This window comes from Atractosteus spatula, chromosome 13 (genome assembly GCF_055471065.1).
Source record: "Atractosteus spatula isolate fAtrSpa1 chromosome 13, fAtrSpa1.hap1, whole genome shotgun sequence".
NCBI classification, from domain to species: Eukaryota; Metazoa; Chordata; class Actinopteri; order Semionotiformes; family Lepisosteidae; genus Atractosteus; species Atractosteus spatula.
Window position 1 is genome coordinate 2,401,949 of NC_142718.1, and position 20,994 is coordinate 2,422,942.

The 20,994-nt window shown below is 50.1% G+C and overlaps 1 protein-coding gene across 1 annotated transcript; it reads left to right on the forward strand.

Annotated features, from left to right (window-relative positions):
* Positions 1-1,796: 1,796 nt before the first annotated feature.
* On the forward strand, positions 1,797-6,264 carry LOC148821625 (membrane-spanning 4-domains subfamily A member 4A-like). Its single transcript, XM_088930785.1, has 6 exons — positions 1,797-1,964; positions 2,677-2,790; positions 3,167-3,223; positions 4,340-4,441; positions 5,083-5,202; positions 6,235-6,264. Exons 1-6 carry the CDS (start codon positions 1,821-1,823, stop codon positions 6,262-6,264), a joined length of 567 nt encoding a protein of 188 aa, XP_088786911.1. The 5' UTR covers positions 1,797-1,820.
* The last annotated feature ends 14,730 nt before the right edge of the window (positions 6,265-20,994 follow it).

Genomic DNA, 20,994 nt, shown 5'->3' on the forward strand with positions numbered 1-20,994 from the left:
GGGTTGACACGCACGTCCGCACGTCCACTGTAGTGAAAACCACAACTCAGTGGCTGCTTCCTCATCTCCATGCACGCCCTTAACCTGCGATTGTAAAGGCACGTGCAGAGCCTCCGTTCCCCCCCCACATTTCCCCCTTTCAGACAAGAATACTTTGCAGCTGTATCAGCAATCAGCACATTAGGTGTGGAAGAATGACAAAGGCGAATCGTTTTCAACTGGACAAAAAATGTTGAGCGAAAGTACCTTTTATGGGTATAAGGAGATCGAAACTTCTAGTTAACAGTCAGGTTACACAGATATTTTGCCTGCTATGTTCAGATGACAGTTACGGTGTATAAAAGATAAAATCCAGTCGTACACCGCGGCAGCGCTGGGCGAGGGAGGGACGCGTGCTCAGAGGCCTAGTTCCGCGCAGAGCGTGCAGTGACCGCCCGCAGTGAGGTCAGGCCCGGCAGGCAGCCGGACCCCAGTGACTGAATTTGCCCACTCGAGAAAAATCATCACGCAGCTACGCCGATAACTGCTTATGGCGGATATGAGCCCCCAGCATAGCTTATGTTTATTTTTAGCTGCAGTCAAACCAGTCAGCTAGATCAGTTATCAATCTTAACTGCTGACTGAGCTGACTTTTAGCCTGTGGGTTCGGTATCTGCGGTGGGTGCTCTTCTCTGGGCGCTTTCCAGAGCAGCTGTATATCTCTGTGTATCGCGGTGACCGAGATTCTACATAGCAATCCTAGCGAGATCTAGAGCATCATGTAATCTTAAAACAGTAAGGCGCACACCCATAACGGCACTCAATAGTCTGCTAAAAAAAGATTCGAGACGGCACAGTGTCCTGTACCGCGCGTGTGGGGTTGTTTCTCTAAAACTGCAGCCCGGGACTCCTAAATAAAATAAACGATTCCGAGAAGCAGCTACTGCACGGAGGTCAGACTCATTACAGGATTGTTACTGTTGCTCTTTTTGAGGCAAAGAGGCCTCATAACCTTCTCTGATTTAGTTCCTCTTTCAAACAGTTCACAGTACACGTGTTCGTGGATTCCTGTGCCGGAGGTGTTTGTTATAACACGTGCCGAATTCACCTTCTTGTTCTCTACACACCTCCACAGTAGCTTCATGTTGCTAATTGTTACTATGTTGCAACACCAATACATTACAATAAAATGTGAAACGTTCATACAGTGGCGCTAATATTAAATGTTGCTGATAAGTAATAAAGAAGTCAGTTTATTTCGTTTACTTCATACTGCAGTCTTATTGAAGCAGCTCTCCAAGCGCTACTAATAAGAGTGTTAATTACATACAGTGTCGATCACCCCTTTCCTTTGTTCTGTATTTAAAATGGGAACAATCCACGACTTTTTTTTCCGTTGCGTGCTTTTCTGAACAAAGTCCTGTTCTGACGCCAGTGCACATTTCTGACAAAGACAGGGTTGCGAAACAGAGGAGGTCAAATGAGATGAAGCCAGACACCCTCGGTTTTGGAAGAAAGGTCAATAGTTTAGTTTGAGGAGCAAAACTCGGGATGAAAATGAGGATTATCATAAAACACGTCCTTCCGTGTTTGGTTTGCAAGTCAAAGAATGCTCATTTCTATATGAATGTCTAGTTTATTTTTAAACTAACTTATGGGCAAGAGGTGCGATCGAGTATTCGAGCCGTTTTCAAATGGAGAGGAATGCAAGCTGAAGTGGGGCTCCAGCGTGGAGGGGAAGGGGAGGGTGTGGTGTTAAAATCACCAGGCTGTGGCTCTGCTCTTCCTTCTCTGCTGAGAGCGCAGTCAGCCACACTGTTTCCTGCGAGCCTGCAGAGACCATGGCAGCAGCAGACCAGGCGGTCTCCATCGCTCTGGAGGACGGGCAGGAGGTCCGGCTCACTCCGGAAGTCCTGGACGAGCTGCACCTCCACTTCCAGGAGGCAGTGAAGAGCTCCACCAGGGGGCATCCCGTAGTTCTCGGGGTAAGTCTGGAACGGCTTCAGATCTGTGAGAGAGCGGGAGAAGATCTGGTGAAGACCCCAGATCTGGAGGAGAGCTCAGATCTGGGCACCAGCACTGCAACAGCTAACAGCTAACCCAACAGAGGGTGTACACAAGAACCGTTCTTTAGAAATACATTCCTCAGGGTGTTTTAGACAAATTCCAGCTGATTTGTACTTGATTGCTGGGGCACTCGACTGTGAACGTACTGTACAGTAAGGGGCAATACACATTATTTGTTCACTTGTCAGTGAAAGGTTTATGAGCTCTTCCTTCCATTTAGTCTCCTGTGCGATTTCAGTTTTACAGTTTTGTTTATTGTAACATAAGAACGAGACCCGAAAATAGCTTGGGTAACATGCTCATGTGGGAACTACCTAATGTGTAAAAAACGAACTTCCATTTCAAACCTCAAAAACATCTTTGGGATCTTAAAGGTGTTATGCTTCATATTTCTTTGCATCTGTAAAAGTAATCGGTCCTAGCGTGGCATCTTAACTTCCAACATAATACTTCTGTGCATTTCTAAAACCCCATAATAGCTTTAAATAGTTACTTCAAATTAAAAAAAAGTCAGTATTTCATTTTCACATTTGAACCTTTGATTGCAAGGAAATGCTGCTGAAACGTGATTTTCTTCCTCAAAGACAATGCTGTTGTGTCTGAAATCTGTGTGTTAATTCTGTCTTGCAGGTTCTTCAGATTCTCACCGGGATTCTTATTACTGCCCTGGCAGCTTGCCTGTCAACTTCCGTTTTTCCCTTCGATTATTTTATTGTCCTGATACTAGGTGGCGTAAGTCTGGTGGTAAGAATCTCACAGTTTTTTTGTAGTGAGATGTATAGGGCCGAGGAATTTTGAGACACTTTCTCTCCTGTTCAGATAAATGTCTCTTTTTGCATAATGTTTTCATCTCTTTCTGTGTGTGAAAACAAATTATTAATGCCTGAAAATATAAGTGGGGCTTCAGCACAAACCTGTGTTTTTATAGACAGACCTAAAGAATGTTTTTGGGTGGGTGTGTGTGTGTGTGTGTGTATTTGTGCATATGTGCATTTATGTTGTGAAAAATATGAAATCATAATCTCGGTTACTTGCCTGTACTCATTCTATCTTAGCTACAGTAGTTTTATTTCATGATTATCATTGCAAACTGCAAGCGTCTCTCACCCTGTTTTTTAAGTTCATCACCTCTGGAGGCTTGTCCATTGAATCAGGAAGAAGGCCTAGCCTCGCGAGGGTAAGTAGTGTACATGAGCTCTCCAGCACCCTGCCTGCTTGCCAGCTGAAGCAGTAGGAAAGGTCTGAATGAGCTGTTTCAGTTCTGTTATGGGTGCAGCTACGCAGCAGCTCCACTGAGAGGGAGTCTCAGAACTCAGACAAGAACTCAGAGAAGACAGGATCCTCCTAACTGGATCATGTCTTCTCCAAGCAAAATCTGCTCCCGGACACTTCTGCACCCTGCAAAAGAAAACCCGTCCGCAAGTGTGTGGGTTAAATTCCATGTTATTTAATCAGTTGACAGCATACACACAACCCCCAAAAGGGTGTGAGTCTTTCATACTGTGAAACATCCTGCAGGGAATGTAAAACAACTCAAACTGAGGTTAATTTATAGGAAGCAATTGTCACGCTCCTCCGTAATTCTACCACGGCCCCTTTAAGGAGGCGTTCTTCCCGGTTAAACACTAACCACTCACCTCCCTGGTTCTCCACCACACTTCTAATCTTTGTGTATTTAAGGACACCGGTTTTGATCATCAGTGCTCAGTATTTGGGTTCCTACCTGGTGTTGAGCTCAGGCATCCCTTCAGTTTGCGGATTTCTAGTTTAACTACCTTTGGCTTTTGGAGTCGGTTTTCTGTCCGGCTTTGTTGTTCGGATTTAGTCTTCGGCAATTTCGCTTGGCAGTTCTCTTACTTGTTTGCATACGCTCTGCATAGGATTCAACTGCCACCTGATCCCTGAATCCTAACAGCAATTCCATCCATCCATCCATTTTCTAAGTGCTTTATCCAGAACGGAGTCGTGGAGGGAGCCGGAGCCTATCCCAGCCTGCAACGGGCACAAGGCAGGATACACCCTGGGCAGGACACCAGTCCATCACAGGACACACGCATAGACACAGACACACACACTCACACCAGGACCTGTTTTTCCAGAAGCCAATGAACCGACCAGCATGTCTCTAGGCTGTGGAAGAGAAGTGGAGGAAGAGAACATGCAAACTCCACACAGACAGTACCCCGGGTACTGAATCTGGGGCACACAGATCACCTGACATATAAGAAACCGGGCTGCTGTAGGGCTGTGGGCAGTCAGAGCTCCTGGTCATTTCTGCATCTGTCTCTTCCAGTTGAAAGTTGCCTTTGGAATGAATATTGTGAGCTGCCTGGGGGCCATAGCAGCCGGGATCAGTTTCACTGTACTGACTGCTTTTCAACGGCCTTGGAATACAGTAAGTCACCCACTTCCTTCACACCTGGAGTTTAGATGTGAGTGTGCAACAGCTTTGATCCAGCTGCTGTTTCTGAGTGAACTGAGCTTCAGCCAGGCTTGCACGCACCGCGCCTCCCTGCCTGTCAGCGCTACCCTGCGGGCCGGACAGCGGACACGGGCGCTCTTACCGTCTCTCCGCTGGGCGCTTCTCTCTCAGCTTCCCACAGCGCTGCAGGAACTAGTTCACCGTCGTGACGCGACACCGAGACAGAGCTGTTTTCAGGCCGCTGTGTAGGTCAGTTCAGCTCTGCGAATAAAATTCAGTTTTCCCCAGATGGGTACTGCTCATGAAACAACAGAAGTATGAAGTATCAATCAGTTGCCTGTTTTTTACCCCAGTTCACTCTGGGGTTTAAGCGTCGCCAGTTGTCCGGTGGGTGAGCAGCTCTTGTGAGCTCTGTGCAGGATCCACTCCCACTTACAGTGTGAAGGGCTTTGATTTACAGAGGTCAAACCAATATCTCAATACAGCAGAAATAAGGAGGTCTCACGTTTCTTTCTCATTTGAGAAGAGTAGAGAAGGAAGCTAGAGACTTTCATCACTGTACTCCTCTTCCTCGAAAGGTATAAACTCAGTATTGCTCTTGCTGTTTCTCTTAGCCAATCGGAACTGGAATATTGTCATTCATCACTGTTCTTCATTTCCTGGAGGCGTCTGTGACCATCACGTCCCTGTGTTTCGGGAGCAGAGCCCTATGTCTGAGCCGCTACAATGTTCTGGTACAGTACTCGGAGGGACCTGGGTGTTCTAACACACAGCCTGCTCACACTCCCATAGCCCTGACCATGCACAGCCTACAGGAAGAGAGGAGCAGGGGTTGTTGAAGTGCTGCTGAACTCTCAGTCTCACAGGAGACCATCCTCTGAGACCCATCTTATGTACAGCTCACAGCACAGACTGAGGAGTGTCGTTTCACTCCCTCTGTCCAATTCAGTGTTATTTCAAAACGTAATTCTGAACAAATTGTTTGAACCTTGGCATTGGGCTGCAGCAAGCTAAGAGTGCTTAAATAATTTTGTATTCCGAGACATTATATGAACAAGGACAGCGGATTGATGTCCTATATATTGTTTTACTTTACAACACAACAAGCCTTTGTGTGCAGGATTATTAATCAATCAATCAATCAATCAATCAATCAATCAATCAATTAATTATTAATTAATGCTCCTTCCTGGTGTTCAGGGTGTGAGGATAGAAGTTACTGATGAACTAGTCCTTGTGTGTCAATTCAACACAAGGTATTCCTTTATTTCAGTGGTACAAACATAATGCACAATAACACACCCATCGGAACTAATAACCCCACTCCATACTCAGATTTGTGACGACAACAATTTATGCCCCCTGTGCTGATTCATGCCTTAGTCAATACAATCGGTGCAGCTCTGTGTCCTTTGTAAGAGAAGTCTGTGTATAAACCGTATGAAGAGCTAAAGCTGAGGCTCATCACCTACTATAAAACCTCTGAAAGGTCGTTTGAATTGAGTCCGCAAGTCTGCAAGGCCTGAGCATCAGGACTTCAGGGCCCCTCGTGTTGAGAGCAGGGCTCTGAGCCCCTCACAGCCCTGAGTGTGCATGTCTCCTCATTTCTGGTCACAGACAGACACGGGGCGGAGCTCCTCACACCACACACCTCGCTGCACACCGGCCGCAAAGTCAAGGCTCAGAGTTCAGTTTCAACACAAGTCTCTCGCTGGACTTGTCTGGGAGCTGCGCTTTCGTGACAAGGTCCCCCGTTCTTCCTCCAGCCTGTGGTTTACGTTCAGAAGCCTCTGTGACGTGGGAGGGAGCCGAAGAGACAGTAGGAGAGGGAGAAAGAAGAAAGAAACTGCGACCTCGTTTCAGCAACAACGTTCTGCACAGCTCAACTGAGAAAAGTTGGATCGATGTTGTATACACATGTATTAGTGATAGTTTTTTTTTTATTCTCTAGTTGGTAAACGTGCTGTTGGTTCATGTGTGCTGCTATATGTGAATTATGAACGTGCCAGTGTCGCCCTCTAGTGGCCTGTTTTAAATCAGCTAAAGGTCCTCTGGGCAGTTTGTAGTCAGTCATTTGCTATCAATACTTAAGGAAAGTTTAGTCTCTCTGAAGTGCTCTATGTGCATCATGACATTTCACTGATTATGTGTGAGGTTCAGTAACTCCACAGCTCCTTCAGTACCCAGGACAGTTATCCTGGATAGAAACAGAGCTGTTTCAGAACCAGGGACAGCTCCACTGCTCCAGCAGTACCCAGGACAGTTATCCTGGACAGGCACAGACCTGTTTGAGAACCAGGGACAGCTCCACTGCTCCCGCAGTACTCAGGACAGTTATCCTGGACAGGCACAGACCTGTTTCAGAACCAGGGACAGCTCCACTGCTCCAGCAGTACCCAGGACAGTTATCCTGGACAGGCACAGACCTGTTTCAGAACCAGGGACAGCCTCACTGCTCCAGCAGTACCCATGAAAGGCAGGCCAGTGCAGACACACGGGTTGTTCCCCAGCTTTTCTCCCCCACAGGCATTCGGAGTAGAAGCACAGTTACAACACTAACCAGTGCTGTAACTAAATGAATTTATCCGAGCATGCCTCCATCAGTCCTTTAGATGTCTTCTCTATAGGACAGGGGGGCTCTGTAGCGAAGATAACACACTGCACAACGCTGGTGGAACAGGGGCTGCATGGTGGCAAGTGACTGGTTACTCACCTAGTGGACCACCTAACCCTCTGAAGGAGCCTAATGCACTGTTCAGATTTTCTGCTTTGAATGCGATTGTCCTGTAAAATTAAACCTCACAGATGTAGTCCAAAGACTAAGGTGTTTAATGTGTCCTGATGTTAGAGACAGCATGTTGCAAGGCTGTAGGTCTGAGTCAGGTGCGGTAGAGCCCAGCCCTGAGTGGCCATGGTGTGGAGTGTTGTGCTCCGGAACGGAGCTCGTCTAGCTGGCGTTGACATGTTTTTTCCCACTAGATGGAGACGTTGCCATAAAACACAAGCCAAGTTCACACTTGACTGTAAACTGGATTTGTAAATGTCCGTGGCGCAGGGTTTTGCACTGCTGTCTCGCACCCCATTCCAGACCTGGGGTGCTGTCTGTGTGGACGTTGCACGTTCTCCCTGTATTTGCGTGGGTTTCCTCTGGGAGCTCCGGGTTCCTCCCACACTCCAAAGACAGGCTGGCGGGTTAATTGGCTTCTGGGAAAATCGCCCCTGGTGTGAGTGTGTGTCTGTGTGTGTTTTGTGATGGACTGGTAACCCATGAAGGATGTATCCTGCCTTGTGCCCATTGCTTGCTGGGATAGACTCTGTCTCCACCATACCCCTGTATTAAACAAAGTGTTTAGAAAATGGACTGATGTTGCAGTGCCATTGTGTCAATATCAATATCTGTACTAACAGATATGATGATACGTTTGTTGAAATCTCACTGTACACCCAACTCACTTTCTGAGATCTAAATCCAAGTGTGGATGATTCCACACCACCAGTCTGAAAAACGGACATTTTGAAACTGGAACAAAAAAAAATATAAAACTGATCACATTACAAAAGTTAAAAAAAACTTACACTGAAACTATTTTAACCTGTGTAAGACAAGACAACCCTATGTAGGTGTATTAAAGTCCCTGTTATTTATTACTGGCATAATTATTAGCAAGATGCACCTATCCAATGCATGTGAGTCTTACATAGTTTGAGCCTCCAGGATCATGAAGCGCTATGTATTCAAAACTGAGTACAGGAAGGGCTTCTTTACACATAGGTTTGTGGGTGTATGGAACAAGCCACTGAGCCATGCTGTCGGTTTCATTCAAGAAACAGCTGGATGGCATCCTCCAGTCAGTACTTCTTTACACAAAGGGTGGTGGGAGTGTGGGGCAAGCTGCCCTGCCAGGCTGTTCAAGTCGATACCGTGACTTGTTTTAAGAAACAGCTGGATGAGATTCTCGCAACATTGATCGACCAAAACCCAAATAAGCCATCCCCGAGAAGAATTCATCCCCGTTCTCATGCTCTTGTGCTCACTGTGTGGTGGGGCTGTCGAGCCCCAGCCTCCCTGCAAGCTTTGGAGGCAGCTGCAGCTCTTGTATCTGAGATTGAAAGTCTTATTTTATATATAGAACCAGTCTGAAAGCTCGCCTGGATAATTGGCTGGGGAAAGAAAAAAAAATCAAAGTCCATTTCGCCGTGCTTTGTATCTCTGTTAATCCACTGATCGAAAAATGCACGTAAAAATTTTCCAAACAGATAACAAGCTTTTTACCTCCTCCCCACATCTGACTTTTATCGCCAAGGCATTAACTTCTGGCTGTCGTCATGGCGATATGTGAGGCTAATTCAGTCCTTGCATTCTTTGTGTGTCTACATCTTTGAGTGAATGTGCGTGACTCTTTGTGTTCGGCCAATTGAGTATTGTATTGCAGGGGTGTCCAGTCCTGGTCCTGCAGGGTCTGTGTGTCTGACTGACCCTCCAGGACCAGACAGTCCTGCTGCAGACACACTGACCCCTCCAGGACCAGGACTGGACAGTCCTGCTGCAGACACACTGACTGGGCCTCCAGGACCAGGACTGGACAGCCCTGCTGCAGACACACTGACTGACCCTCCAGGACCAGGACTGGACAGCCCTGCTGCAGATACACTGAGCCCTCCAGGACCAGGACTGGACAGCCCTGCTGCAGACACACTGACCCCTCCAGGACCAGGACTGGACAGTCCTGCTGCAGACACACTGACTGGGCCTCCAGGACCAGGACTGGACAGCCCTGCTGCAGACACACTGACTGACCCTCCAGGACCAGGACTGGACAGCCCTGCTGCAGACACACTGACCCCTCCAGGACCAGGACTGGACAGCCCTGCTGCAGACACACTGACCCCTCCAGGACCAGGACTGGACAGTCCTGCTGCAGACACACTGACTGATCCCTCCAGGACCAGGACTGGACAGCCCTGCTGCAGACACACTGACTGACCCCTCCAGGTCCAGGACTGGACAGCCCTGCTACAGACACACTGACTGGATTATAACTGGTCATCATGTTCCTCTACATTGACCATTTTTTTAATAAGCTCCTTGCATATCAGCCTCCACAACATGGCCTGGTAATTATTTTCCTGGAATGAAGAATAATTCCCTTCATGAAGAAATGAGTGTTGTGCAGAACTAGTTCCACTCATTCCACTCTGTTAGGTGAGCTCATTTTTAGAGATAACAGATGGGGTCAAACTAATTTATTTCCTTTTAATTAAAAAAACATATGTGTTGCAGCTACAGTTAGATCATGCAAATCATTTCGCACAGGGAGGGAGACAACAACAATAAAATATACGGGGGACTTGTCTGTAGCAAGTTGCAACACTCATCCTGGACTGGGACCCTGGCTGTGATCTCCAGGCTGAAGGGGCTCATCCTGGACTGGCACCGTGGCTGTGATCTCCGGGCTGTAGGGGCTCATCCTGGACTGGGACCCTGGCTGTGATCTCCAGGCTGAAGGGGCTCATCCTGGACTGGCACTGTGGCTGTGATCTCCGGGCTGTAGGGGCCCATCCTGGACTGGGACCCTGGCTGTGATCTCCGGGCTGTAGGGACCCATCCTGGACTGGGACCCTGGCTGTGATCTCCGGGCTGTAGGGGCTCATCCTGGACTGGGACCCTGGCTGTGATCTCCGGGCTGTAGGGGCTCGTCTTGGACTGGGACCCTGGCTGTGATCTCCAGAATTCAAGGGATTGCTATATAATGGACTAAAAACCCTTACTGTTGTCTCCCACTTATCGGGCATCCAGTCAGTAAAGAATTAATGAATCTCGTAGCAGTACACTCACTCTCTCGGGGGTATTTCTCTTTTCATATCCTGATTAAAAATATTGAGCCCCCTGCCAGAAAATGTATCGACTCAATGTATTCCACAAAGGTCAAGATCAATTGCGAAGGGAGCAAGGCAGGACCGGAGAAACTGTCCTTTCCTACCTCTGCGGTCTGGAGGGGAGTTCGGGTTCCTTGCAAAAGGACGGGCGAGAACAGATTTCACTACGGGCTCCTGCACGGGCGGTGATGATTGAGCACCGAAGACGAGGGAGGCAGATCTGACGATAACAGAGGTTTGGCCTGGCCTGGCCGGGGGGGAGTCGCAGGAATGGGTCCCTTGCAGTTCGTTTAAAAGGCCTGACAAGGGGAGTTTGGATTAGAAGCACCGGGTGAGTTGTTTAATATTCTGACAGACGTAATAACGGCGGCATTCATTTAAATTTTTCGATCAGCGAGATTGACTCTCAGCTGGACCTCATTCTGTGGACACAATGAAATGCCATTAGCGAAACCATTCCTGGCTGGCCGGGGATCTGGGTTATTTCAGATTGCATAAACTGCATAAACCGGCTGCCTGTAGGCGTTCGCAATTCAATAACCAGGTTGACGTAGGTGTGCAGAGGAAATTGCCGAGGGGCTGATTTTGACATTTTCCTTCTGTTTTCAAGGAGCCTCTGCGCTGGGCCGGGGGGGGGGGCAGCGCGAGGAATGTGCGGCTTCACATCCACGTGGAATTGTTTCGGAAAAAGCACGGCTCTAGGGAAAGCGCTCTGCATTTCAGGGCTGCAGCAGGGCAGGGCAGAGCCTCGGTGCCACAGACGTTTCCCACCCGGAGAGCCTCATACTGTTTCAAAGAATGATGAAGGAGTTAGTGCCATTGCTTGAACTTCATAGCACTTTTCCTCCAAGAGGGGGTGAACTCCACACACGGGGGGGGGGGGGCTCCACAGGGACTAGAAGAGTCTAGAGCCTGTGACTGGGCTGTGTCAGTGTGCTGGACTCCACAGGGACTAGAAGAGTCTAGAGCCCTGTGACTGGGCTGTGTCAGTGTGCTGGACTCCACAGGGACTAGAGGAGTCTAGAGCCCTGTGACTGGGCTGTGTCAGTGTGCTGGACTCCATAGGGACTAGAAGAGTCTAGAGCCCTGTGACTGGGCTGTGTCAGTGTGCTGGACTCCACAGGGACTAGAAGAGTCTAGAGCCTGTGACTGGGCTGTGTCAGTGTGCTGGACTCCACAGGGACTAGAAGAGTCTAGAGCCCTGTGACTGGGCTGTGTCAGTGTGCTGGACTCCACAGGGACTAGAAGAGTCCAGAGCCCTGTGACTGGGCTGTGTCAGTGTCCTGGACTCCACAGGGACTAGAAGAGTCTAGAGTCCTGTGACTGGGCTGTGTCAGTGTGCTGGACTCACAAGGGACTAGAGGAGTCTAGAGCCTGTGACTGGGCTGTGTCAGTGTGCTGGACTCCATAGGGACTAGAAGAGTCTAGAGCCCTGTGACTGGGCTGTGTCAGTGTCCTGGACTCCACAGGGACTAGAAGAGTCTAGAGCCCTGTGACTGGGCTGTCAGTGTGCTGGACTCCACAGGGACTAGAAGAGTCTAGAGCCTGTGACTGGGCTGTGTCAGTGTGCTGGACTCCACAGGGACTAGAAGAGTCTAGAGCCCTGTGACTGGGCTGTGTCAGTGTGCTGGACTCCACAGGGACTAGAAGAGTCCAGAGCCCTGTGACTGGGCTGTGTCAGTGTCCTGGACTCCACAGGGACTAGAAGAGTCTAGAGTCCTGTGACTGGGCTGTGTCAGTGTGCTGGACTCACAAGGGACTAGAGGAGTCTAGAGCCTGTGACTGGGCTGTGTCAGTGTGCTGGACTCCATAGGGACTAGAAGAGTCTAGAGCCCTGTGACTGGGCTGTGTCAGTGTCCTGGACTCCACAGGGACTAGAAGAGTCTAGAGCCCTGTGACTGGGCTGTGTCAGTGTGCTGGACTCCACAGGGACTAGAAGAGTCTAGAGCCTGTGACTGGGCTGTGTCAGTGTGCTGGACTCCACAGGGACTAGAGGAGTCTAGAGCCTGTGACTGGGCTGTGTCAGTGTGCTGGACTTCACAGGGACTAGAAGAGTCTAGAGCCCTGTGACTGGGCTGTGTCAGTGTGCTGGACTCCACAGGGACTAGAAGAGTCTAGAGCCTGTGACTGGGCTGTCAGTGTGCTGGACTCCACAGGGACTAGAAGAGTCTAGAGTCCTGTGACTGGGCTGTGTCAGTGTGCTGGACTCCACAGGGACTAGAAGAGTCTAGAGCCCTGTGACTGGGCTGTGTCAGTGTGCTGGACTCCACAGGGACTAGAAGAGTCTAGAGCCCTGTGACTGGGCTGTGTCAGTGTCCTGGACTCCACAGGGACTAGAAGAGTCTAGAGCCTGTGACTGGGCTGTGTCAGTGTGCTGGACTCCATGTTAGACTCAGAAGGAACCATCTCTTGCAGATCTCATTCTTCCTGACAAATGCACGAGAGAGAACAGAGACAAAGCAGTCTCTGGTTGATTGAACACTGCAGAATAAGTATGCAAATTTGGTGGCGGTATTACCACCTTGTAACCTGATCCCTTCACATCCCAGGACCTGAGGAAAAGCTGGATATGGTCGGTGTCAGGATGGGATATTTCCAAGGAAATTGGGGTTGCTGTTAATATAAGGCATTTTTCTTATGGTTGGATTTGATGTTGTAAAAAAGTGCCCTCGGCCTCGTGCTCTTCCCCTGTCTCTTGATTGGTCCGTACCCCCCTCCCCCCCAGATCCACTTGGGGTTTTCAGTTTCTCAGCAAGCCTCCCGCAGTCTCCCTGTGTAAGTGTAAGTCTCATATTAGAAAATCACTGTTTACTATAAATGAACCTAGGGAGCCCCTTGCTATCTCCTGCTCCCTTGGTCTCTCTGAAGGCTCTGATTTTCTGCTTCTTTACCTCGCTCACAATCTGCTTTTCAGGTCTCAGTGTGGTGTTTGCTTTGAGGCATCTGCTGGGAAAGATGTTTCATTTCCTAGACCTTATTTCCGAAGAGCAATCGAAACTGAGAAAAAGACGACTCTGGAGAATCGCGCAGCCAGATACAAAATAAATAAGCAATAAAAAGGCAGGCAAACACCTATAACATGCAGAAATGAAAGGATTTGAGATTGATCCTTCACATTAAAGGGTCCTTTTTTTTTTACTCCATCAATCATTGCAGAGGGACAATAACAGCCAACAGCTCATCGGTTCAGGCAGTCATAATTCACTGAGAGCTCCTTATCATGTTCGATTACTGACAGCTCCCGCCTGGCTCAAAAGTTCAAACAAACAACATCTATCAAAAGTATTGATTCGAGTTATGGGCCGTCAGGGCTTTGAACATAATGGTTTCAGGTTTTTTATTTATTTGGGTATTTATTTATATTTCATTTATCTGGAAACAGTCATATTTAGCATCTACATTTGGGAGATCACAGCCAGGGTCCCAGTCCAGGATGAGCCCCTACAGCCCGGAGATCACAGCCAAGGTCCCAGTCCAGGATGAGCCCCTACAGCCCAGAGATCACAGCCAGGGTCCCAGTCCAGGATGAGCCCCTACAGCCCGGAGATCACAGCCAGGGTCCCAGTCCAGGATGAGCCCCTACAGCCATGAGACCACAGCCAGAGTTTCATTTCAGATTACACAGGACTCTGAATTGAAAGAAGCTCAGCTCCAGGTGGTTGGCAGTCTCAAATATTTTTTAAGAACGTCAGACAAGTTTCATCTGAGCTGAACTCTAAATGAAACACAAGGACACAGGCAAAGATAGAAAGGAGAGGAGACCACTCAGTCCATCTAGCCTGTGCAAGGATCGAATCCAGCCAGGTCTTGAAGGAGGCCAGGGCATCAGCTTCAGCAGTACAGCTCCCCTCCTGCATGTCTGTGGAGATCACACCACGTCACAGGAGGAACAGCTCGGACAGATATTCGCTCGACAGGGGCAGCTCAGGTGGGCTCCAGCTGCTGATCACAATCTTTGAAATAAATGGTGAAGGAGCCCCCTGTTTTATCTCACCTTCATCGCAGATCGTGATAACTGGGTGCTAAGCTAACAAATGCCAGCCGGTCCTCTCATTCCCACGAGATACACTGTGATGGGCTCTCTGTGGCTGGTCTCCACATCACCTTTCTGTGTCCAATTAAGGTGATTTGCTCTTTGTTTTCCACAGAACAGCACATCAGTCCATGCTAGATACTAGTAAACACAGCCAGAGAACACTAAAGTGTGCATTCGCTGCATAATGTCCATCGTAGTAGTGATGCATTTGAAGTTTTAGTTTGAGCCAGTTTAAGAGGAGCTCATAGCCTGGTTTTAACTGCTGGATACGGTGCTCGACGTTGTGTGTTGCGATGTGTGATTACGGAGGCGCACAAGTATTTCGATCTGACATCTGCTGTGCCTGCTGTTCTATACGAGACTCGCATGATTCCAGTAGCTCCTGCAGAGACAGCCTGCCTGCCTGCCCGTCAGCCAGACACGCCTGCTTGATCAGTACGACCACAGCCTCCCTGCATTTCAGTGTGGGAGGTTTTGCGCTTCGCTTGGGCCGAGAGCCTTTTTCTGCGGCAGGCTGCTGAAGGCCAGGAGACGGCCGGTCTGATTCGGGGCGAGAGTGGCGGAGGCAATCATAGCAGATCGGGGAGTCGCGCCCCTTCGTTCAACCCCGGGGCAGCGCGAAATTGCGGGGGCTTGCGAAGGCCGGGGCGGCTTGCAATTTGCTTGTGACCGAGTGTGAACGGCGCTCTCTCAAGTGCATTTAGACTCGCGCACTTAAAACCGAGAACGGGAGGCACACCTTTACACAAAGGGCGGTGGGAGCGTGGAACAAGCTGCCCGGGCACGTTGCAAGGGGCAACAAGAGGCGCAGGTGGGCCGAAAGGCCTCTCGTTGGGAACCTTTCTTCTGTCCTCATGATTCCTCCCTCTCTCTTCCTCCCTTCTGTGTCTGCTCTCTCCTTTCACTCCACTCAGTACCTTTCCTTTTTTCCTCTTTGTCTTTCTAGCAGCGAACAGTCTCCTAGCAACATGACTCATTCCCTCAAAGTGATTGAAGCCGGGGTGTGTGTGTGTGCTGGGGGGGTGGGGGGGGGAGTTCATTTAGTCTGTGTGTGCGTGGATTATTTAGCAACAATGTCTTAACCCCTTACAGGCCAGCCCCAAGACAGAGCACATGGAACCTAGGGGCTAAACTCTTGTTCGTCAGGGTGTTGGGGTACTCTAAGGCACACACGTGTATGGGTATTGGGGTACTCTGAGACACATACGTCTGAATATTGGGGTACTCTCAGGCACACACATGTGGAGCGTCTGCGTGGAGTTTGTATGGTTTCCTCCACAATTCAGTTCAATTCGGTTGTTTCTTCCCACAATTCAAAGACATGCTGGTGGGCTAACTGGCTTCTGGGAAGATGGACCCAGATGCGAGTGTGTGTGTCTGTGACTGGCGTCCTGCCCAGGGTGTACCCTGCCTTGCACCCGTTGCTTGCTGAAATAGCTCCCTTGCAGTCCTGTATTGGATTGAGCAGTTACAAAACAGATGCCTTGTGGTTAGGGGGTGACCATGGTTTGTATTCATATTTCCCTAATTTACTGGCCAGTGCCTGCAATTTCCACTCCAGCCTTGTAGGATTTATACTGTACATACAATTGGACAATCTCTTAGGCGTGTGGCACCTTATTAAATATTTACAGACTCTAGGGCAATCGATTGGGAATATGGCTCCTTATTAAGTATACACACACCCCAAGCCAATTTCTTGTGGTGGCTTATTAAATATACAGTATATAGACTGCTGGCCAGTTTACTGGGAAGAGTACTCTGCCAAGTATTTTCAGTTTTCAGTTAATCCTGGGACCAAAATTTTCACAGTGTTTGGAGATAAGCACTTCCCTGCGCTCAGGAAGATCAAAGTGTTGTACTGTACAGTGCAATGCAATGCGAAACCTCGATTTGGATAGCTGTCTGCAATACTAGGTTTATCGTCCACACCGACTGTCTGCTCTGTCAGTCCTGCCTGCAATACTGGGTGCCACAGACAGGACAGTGCGTGCTTCTGTTAGGCACGCTACTATTGAAACGGATGGCAGCACGTGCGCGAAATAACTCAACCAGCCCCAGCCACAGGCACAGAGCTTGACGTGCTCTCCAGTATTGATCTGCTTCTGCCCGAATAAAGCAGGACGATACGAGCTATCCCAAATGATTCCCCCTGCTAACCTGACTTTTACACACCAGCAGCGCGTACCACATACCTAGCCTGGGCTTTGTCTAGGAAGGTGCTGAAGCGTTCCTCTGACCTCTGGACTCAGGCAGGCAGTTTAAAGGCAGAGCGATCCTTCAGGCTTCTGACAATACTTCTGCAATCGATGCCGAGCGCTGGCAGGGCAGACGGAGAGATTATTAACAGCAGGACGTAATTCATGGGTTAAAAAAAACGCTGCTGTGAATATCTGGCCATCTTTAAACGTTGCTGGTCCGCGGAAGGCGGGCGGACTCGGGTGTGGGTGTCGGGGTCGAGGATGGTGTCTTATTATGCCAGCAGTCATATCACCCTGCAGCTCCCGGCTGGCAGCCCCACTGGAGCCCAGCAGGTGTGAGCCTGGCCAGTGCCTGGAGGGGAGACTCCTGGGATCAGCTGAGGCTGCTGCTGGAAGAGCTGCTGCTGTATGGGTCCTAATGCCCAAGTGCAGCAATGGGGACACTATACTGTAAAAAGGCCTTTACCCATCATGGCCTCCTAGTAACCCCCCTCTCTGAACTGGCTCCATCACTCTGCTCTCCTCCCCACTGAGAGCTGGTGTGTGTGAGAGGACTGGAGCATCATCCAGGTGGGGGTACACACTGGTGGGGGGTGGAGGGGATCCCCATGACCTGTCCAGAGCTGTGAGTGGAGCGTCCAAAAGCACTATTATGATTAGCAACAGGACAGTAGCAAAAGCCCTCCCACAATCGTTCTCCAGCTTTTACACATCGGACACACCCAAACAAGGGGAGGTGATGTCATAAGACACGCCCACAGTGGAAGTGATTCCGTGCCGTACCCGCCCATATTGGGCGGGGTCCCATATGGGACACGCCCATCGTGCGGTTTTTTTCCGTTTCCAAAAGAGGTCCAATTGATCACACTTCGTGCAGCACACCTGGACGAAGGCAGATCAGAAACTCAAAAATGGTGTCTGGGTGGATTTCCAATTACAACCCCCATCGCCGTGCCCCTTTTATAGAGCCTTTTAAAAAGCACATTTAAAAACACGCCCGCCCCCCCCTCCCAACAGCAAGTTAAAATCAGTCAGCGGAGCAGGACCCAATTCGTTTCGAAGGTGTGCTTCACCCCGGAGCTCAAGTCTCCCACCTGTGGCCACGCCGCAATAAAACTCGCCCACATCACACCACAGCCCAGGAGGAAAAAAAACACGCACACACAAAAAAGTGAACGGAACTACTCTGGGACGCCGTTAAAGACGATTTTTCTTCAGGGTGGCGAGGACGTTTCACGGCGCTGGGTAAGATGCCCGTGTACCTGACGCTCTGTCGGCGAGGGGAGACTTTATTTATTTAACCTAAACCGCCATACTCACGGAGGACCATGCTAAGGGATCGCCTGTCTTGCCCAGCTACAAGTTAGCAGCGTTAACGTCTCCTGCAGACGCGCTGCTGTGGGGGGGGGGGCGAGAGGGATTGTGAATGGTGCACAAAGGCAGCTTATTTCAGCTCCCACCTCCGCCCTCCTCCAAAGGCAGTTAATTGAACCAGCTGCCCTCCGCCTGCTTATCGGTCTGGCCGCCCCCTCGCTGCAATTCACAGCCCCTGCAAGCTGTGATATCCGCCCTCCTTCACCGGTGTGAATTACAAGCCGGGAGTCTGCCGCCCCACGCTCGCTGGGTCTCGCGTGGGATGGCGCTGGAGACGGATTTCTGCAGCTTAAAAAAACAGAGAGGTAGAGGGGGGGGGGGGAGAAACACCGCTTCATTCCTGAAGAGTTACGATGCTGTCTTCTCGGAAGACGACAGGCCGGCAGGGCCGTGTCCTTTCTCTCTCTCTCCTGTTTGTCGCCCGAGAAAGTGGATTAGAAATGATGCACTGAGTTAATTGGATAGCATCCGCCTATACACCCCTCCCCTCCCCTCCCCCAGCCACCGTCGGAGAGCCGGTGGAAAAGGTTGTTACACGAAGAGACAGAGGAGGAACCTTCGCTGCCAGCTGTTTTGTTTTGGGGTTTTTTTTTTTTATCGAGATGACGGTGTTGTTCTAGTTCTGCTTAGCGGCGCGCTAATGAAATTGACATCAGGCCGCTTGCGGGAAACCTGCGTGCGCTCGGAGCGAGCACATGTACTGTATCTCTTGCGTCAGGACCATCGGGCCAAAAGTCAGCTGTATTACTGGTTTATAAATAAACGGAATGGAAATGAGTTTTTGTTTGGGGTGGGGTGAGGGGTTGTTTTTCTGCTTACTACGGCTGTGAAATCAGGAACCCCTCCCCGCAAAAAAATGAGCAACGGGCTTAGTTAAGAGCCCAATTAAGTTAATAATAATAATAATTGCTTACACTTCTATAGCGCTTTTCTGGACACTCCACTCAAAGCGCTGTACAGGTCCTGGGGATTCCCTGTACCCCCACCTGGATGAAGCTCCAGTCCGCTCCCCACATACCAGCTCTCAGTGGGGAGGAGAGCAGAGTGATGAAGCCAGTTCAGAGAGGGGGGTTATTAGGAGGCCATGAAGGGTAAAGGTCAGGGGGAGTTTTGGCCATGACACTGGGGTTACACCCCTACTCTTTTCGAGAAACACCCTGGGATTTTTAATGACCACAGAGAGTCACAACCTCAGTTTTTTCGTCTCATCCGAAGGACAGCACCATTTTACAGTGTAGTGCCCCCCATCACTATACTGGGGCATTAGGACCCACACAGACCGCAGGGTGAGCGCCCCCTGCTGGCCCCACTAACACCTCTCCCAGCAGCAGCCTCAGTTGTTCCCAGGAGTCTCCCCTCCAGGCACTGGCCAGGCTCACACTGCTGGGCTCCAGTGGGGCTGCCGGCTGGGAGCTGCAGGGTGATGTGGCTGCTGGTAAGGAAGGTAATCTGTTCCCTACCAGCTCAATACATTTCAATGCGGCTTCGCAGGCAGCTGTTTAGAGAAATCTGTTTGCTCTTGGGTTTTTTTTCAGCTTTTTGAAATGAATGCAATTTAGTTCCAATCAAGCTGAGCTGCAGAGCTCTCCCGCCTGTTAAATTAAGAGCCCACGGACGACGCACTTTCAGGCACTGGCGCGCACGCACGCGCGCACACACACACACACTCTACAGGAAGTGCATCACCCACAAGGTGGGCAGCGATCACGTGCTGGGCTGGAGCAGAGTGGCCTTGTGAGTCGCGCAGGGCCTGACGCAGACGCAGAGATGGAGGACGTACCGTGGGGCACACGCTGAACCCGGTCCCTTCCGAAATGTCAAAAACAAACAAAGTGCAGCTAGACTGGTGAGATTTTTTGGTGTCAAAATGCTCTTTCCTTTGGAGGAAACGTGCTGGTGATTTATGGACGGGGTTTTTGCGTTATTATATATTTAAAAAAAACTCAATTCCTCGCCAGATTCCTGCCCTGCCCTCGTGTTCAGCTCCCTCTCCTCCAGTCTGAGGTTTTTCATGTTCCCCTAACTAACACTGGACCAGCGAGAGCCCCCAGGCTCCCAGAGAAATGAACGGGTTCCCGGCTGTTCAAGACTCTAGGGCAGGGGGTCCCCAGGCTGGGTCTTGAGATTGATGGGGTTTATAATGCAAGTTCGGGAGGGATGACAACAGCCAAGTTCAGTCAGACTCGGCTGTCGGTGACTCGCGATCACTCCTGACGCCACTTCCTCTCCTGAACCGCAAGACTTACCGGACGTGATCCCCTTCCCTCCCTCGTGCCGGCATCTGAAGAGATGAGGGAAGTTGCCTAAGTAGTCCAATTAAGACAGATAAGTTGCTTAATGGGTCCAATTAAGCCAGAAAGAGCTTGCTCCGCTCCTTAAGTGAGGTGCTGGAACGACAAGCCAGTGACAGAAGCACCAGCAGCCCCCCAGGACCAGGACCGGATAACTCTCGTCTGCACAGACGCACTTGCAATGAGATGAGAAGCACAGTTGATCCTGCCTCCGCTGTTGCTGTTGGCACGATGCACACGCAGGCTGTGGCAGTGGGAGTCCGACAGCCCGGCCTCGGTGCTGTACGTTGCAGTTCAAGCTCTGGTGCCGAGAGATCACGGCTTGCGTGTGGCCCAGGTCATGACTGATCTGAGAGACCCCGTGTGTGTGACACGGGACACAAGCAACGCCACTTTCCTTTTTTTTTTGTCTATTCCCCGGGTCCGGATCTATGGATTCAACAGGGATCAGAGGCAGGTGTCGGAACAGCGTTGCTAGGAGAGCGTTGGTTTAGAACGAGCTGAAAGCCGAAGACCCGCATCGAGCTTGGGGAAGAGTCAGGAGCCGGAACGTCCTGGCGGAGAATGCCGAACTCGCCAGGGGGTTGATCCCGCGTTCCTCCTGCTCCGATACCTTCCCGGAGGTGATCGTCCAGGATCAGCTGGTTTGGAATCTGCAGATTCCAGTTTTGCTGTCCTCCGCAAGGGTGCAGAGTGAGGAGGTGAGCCCTCCTGACTCGGGAGTGAACCCCCTGCCTGCTGTGAGAA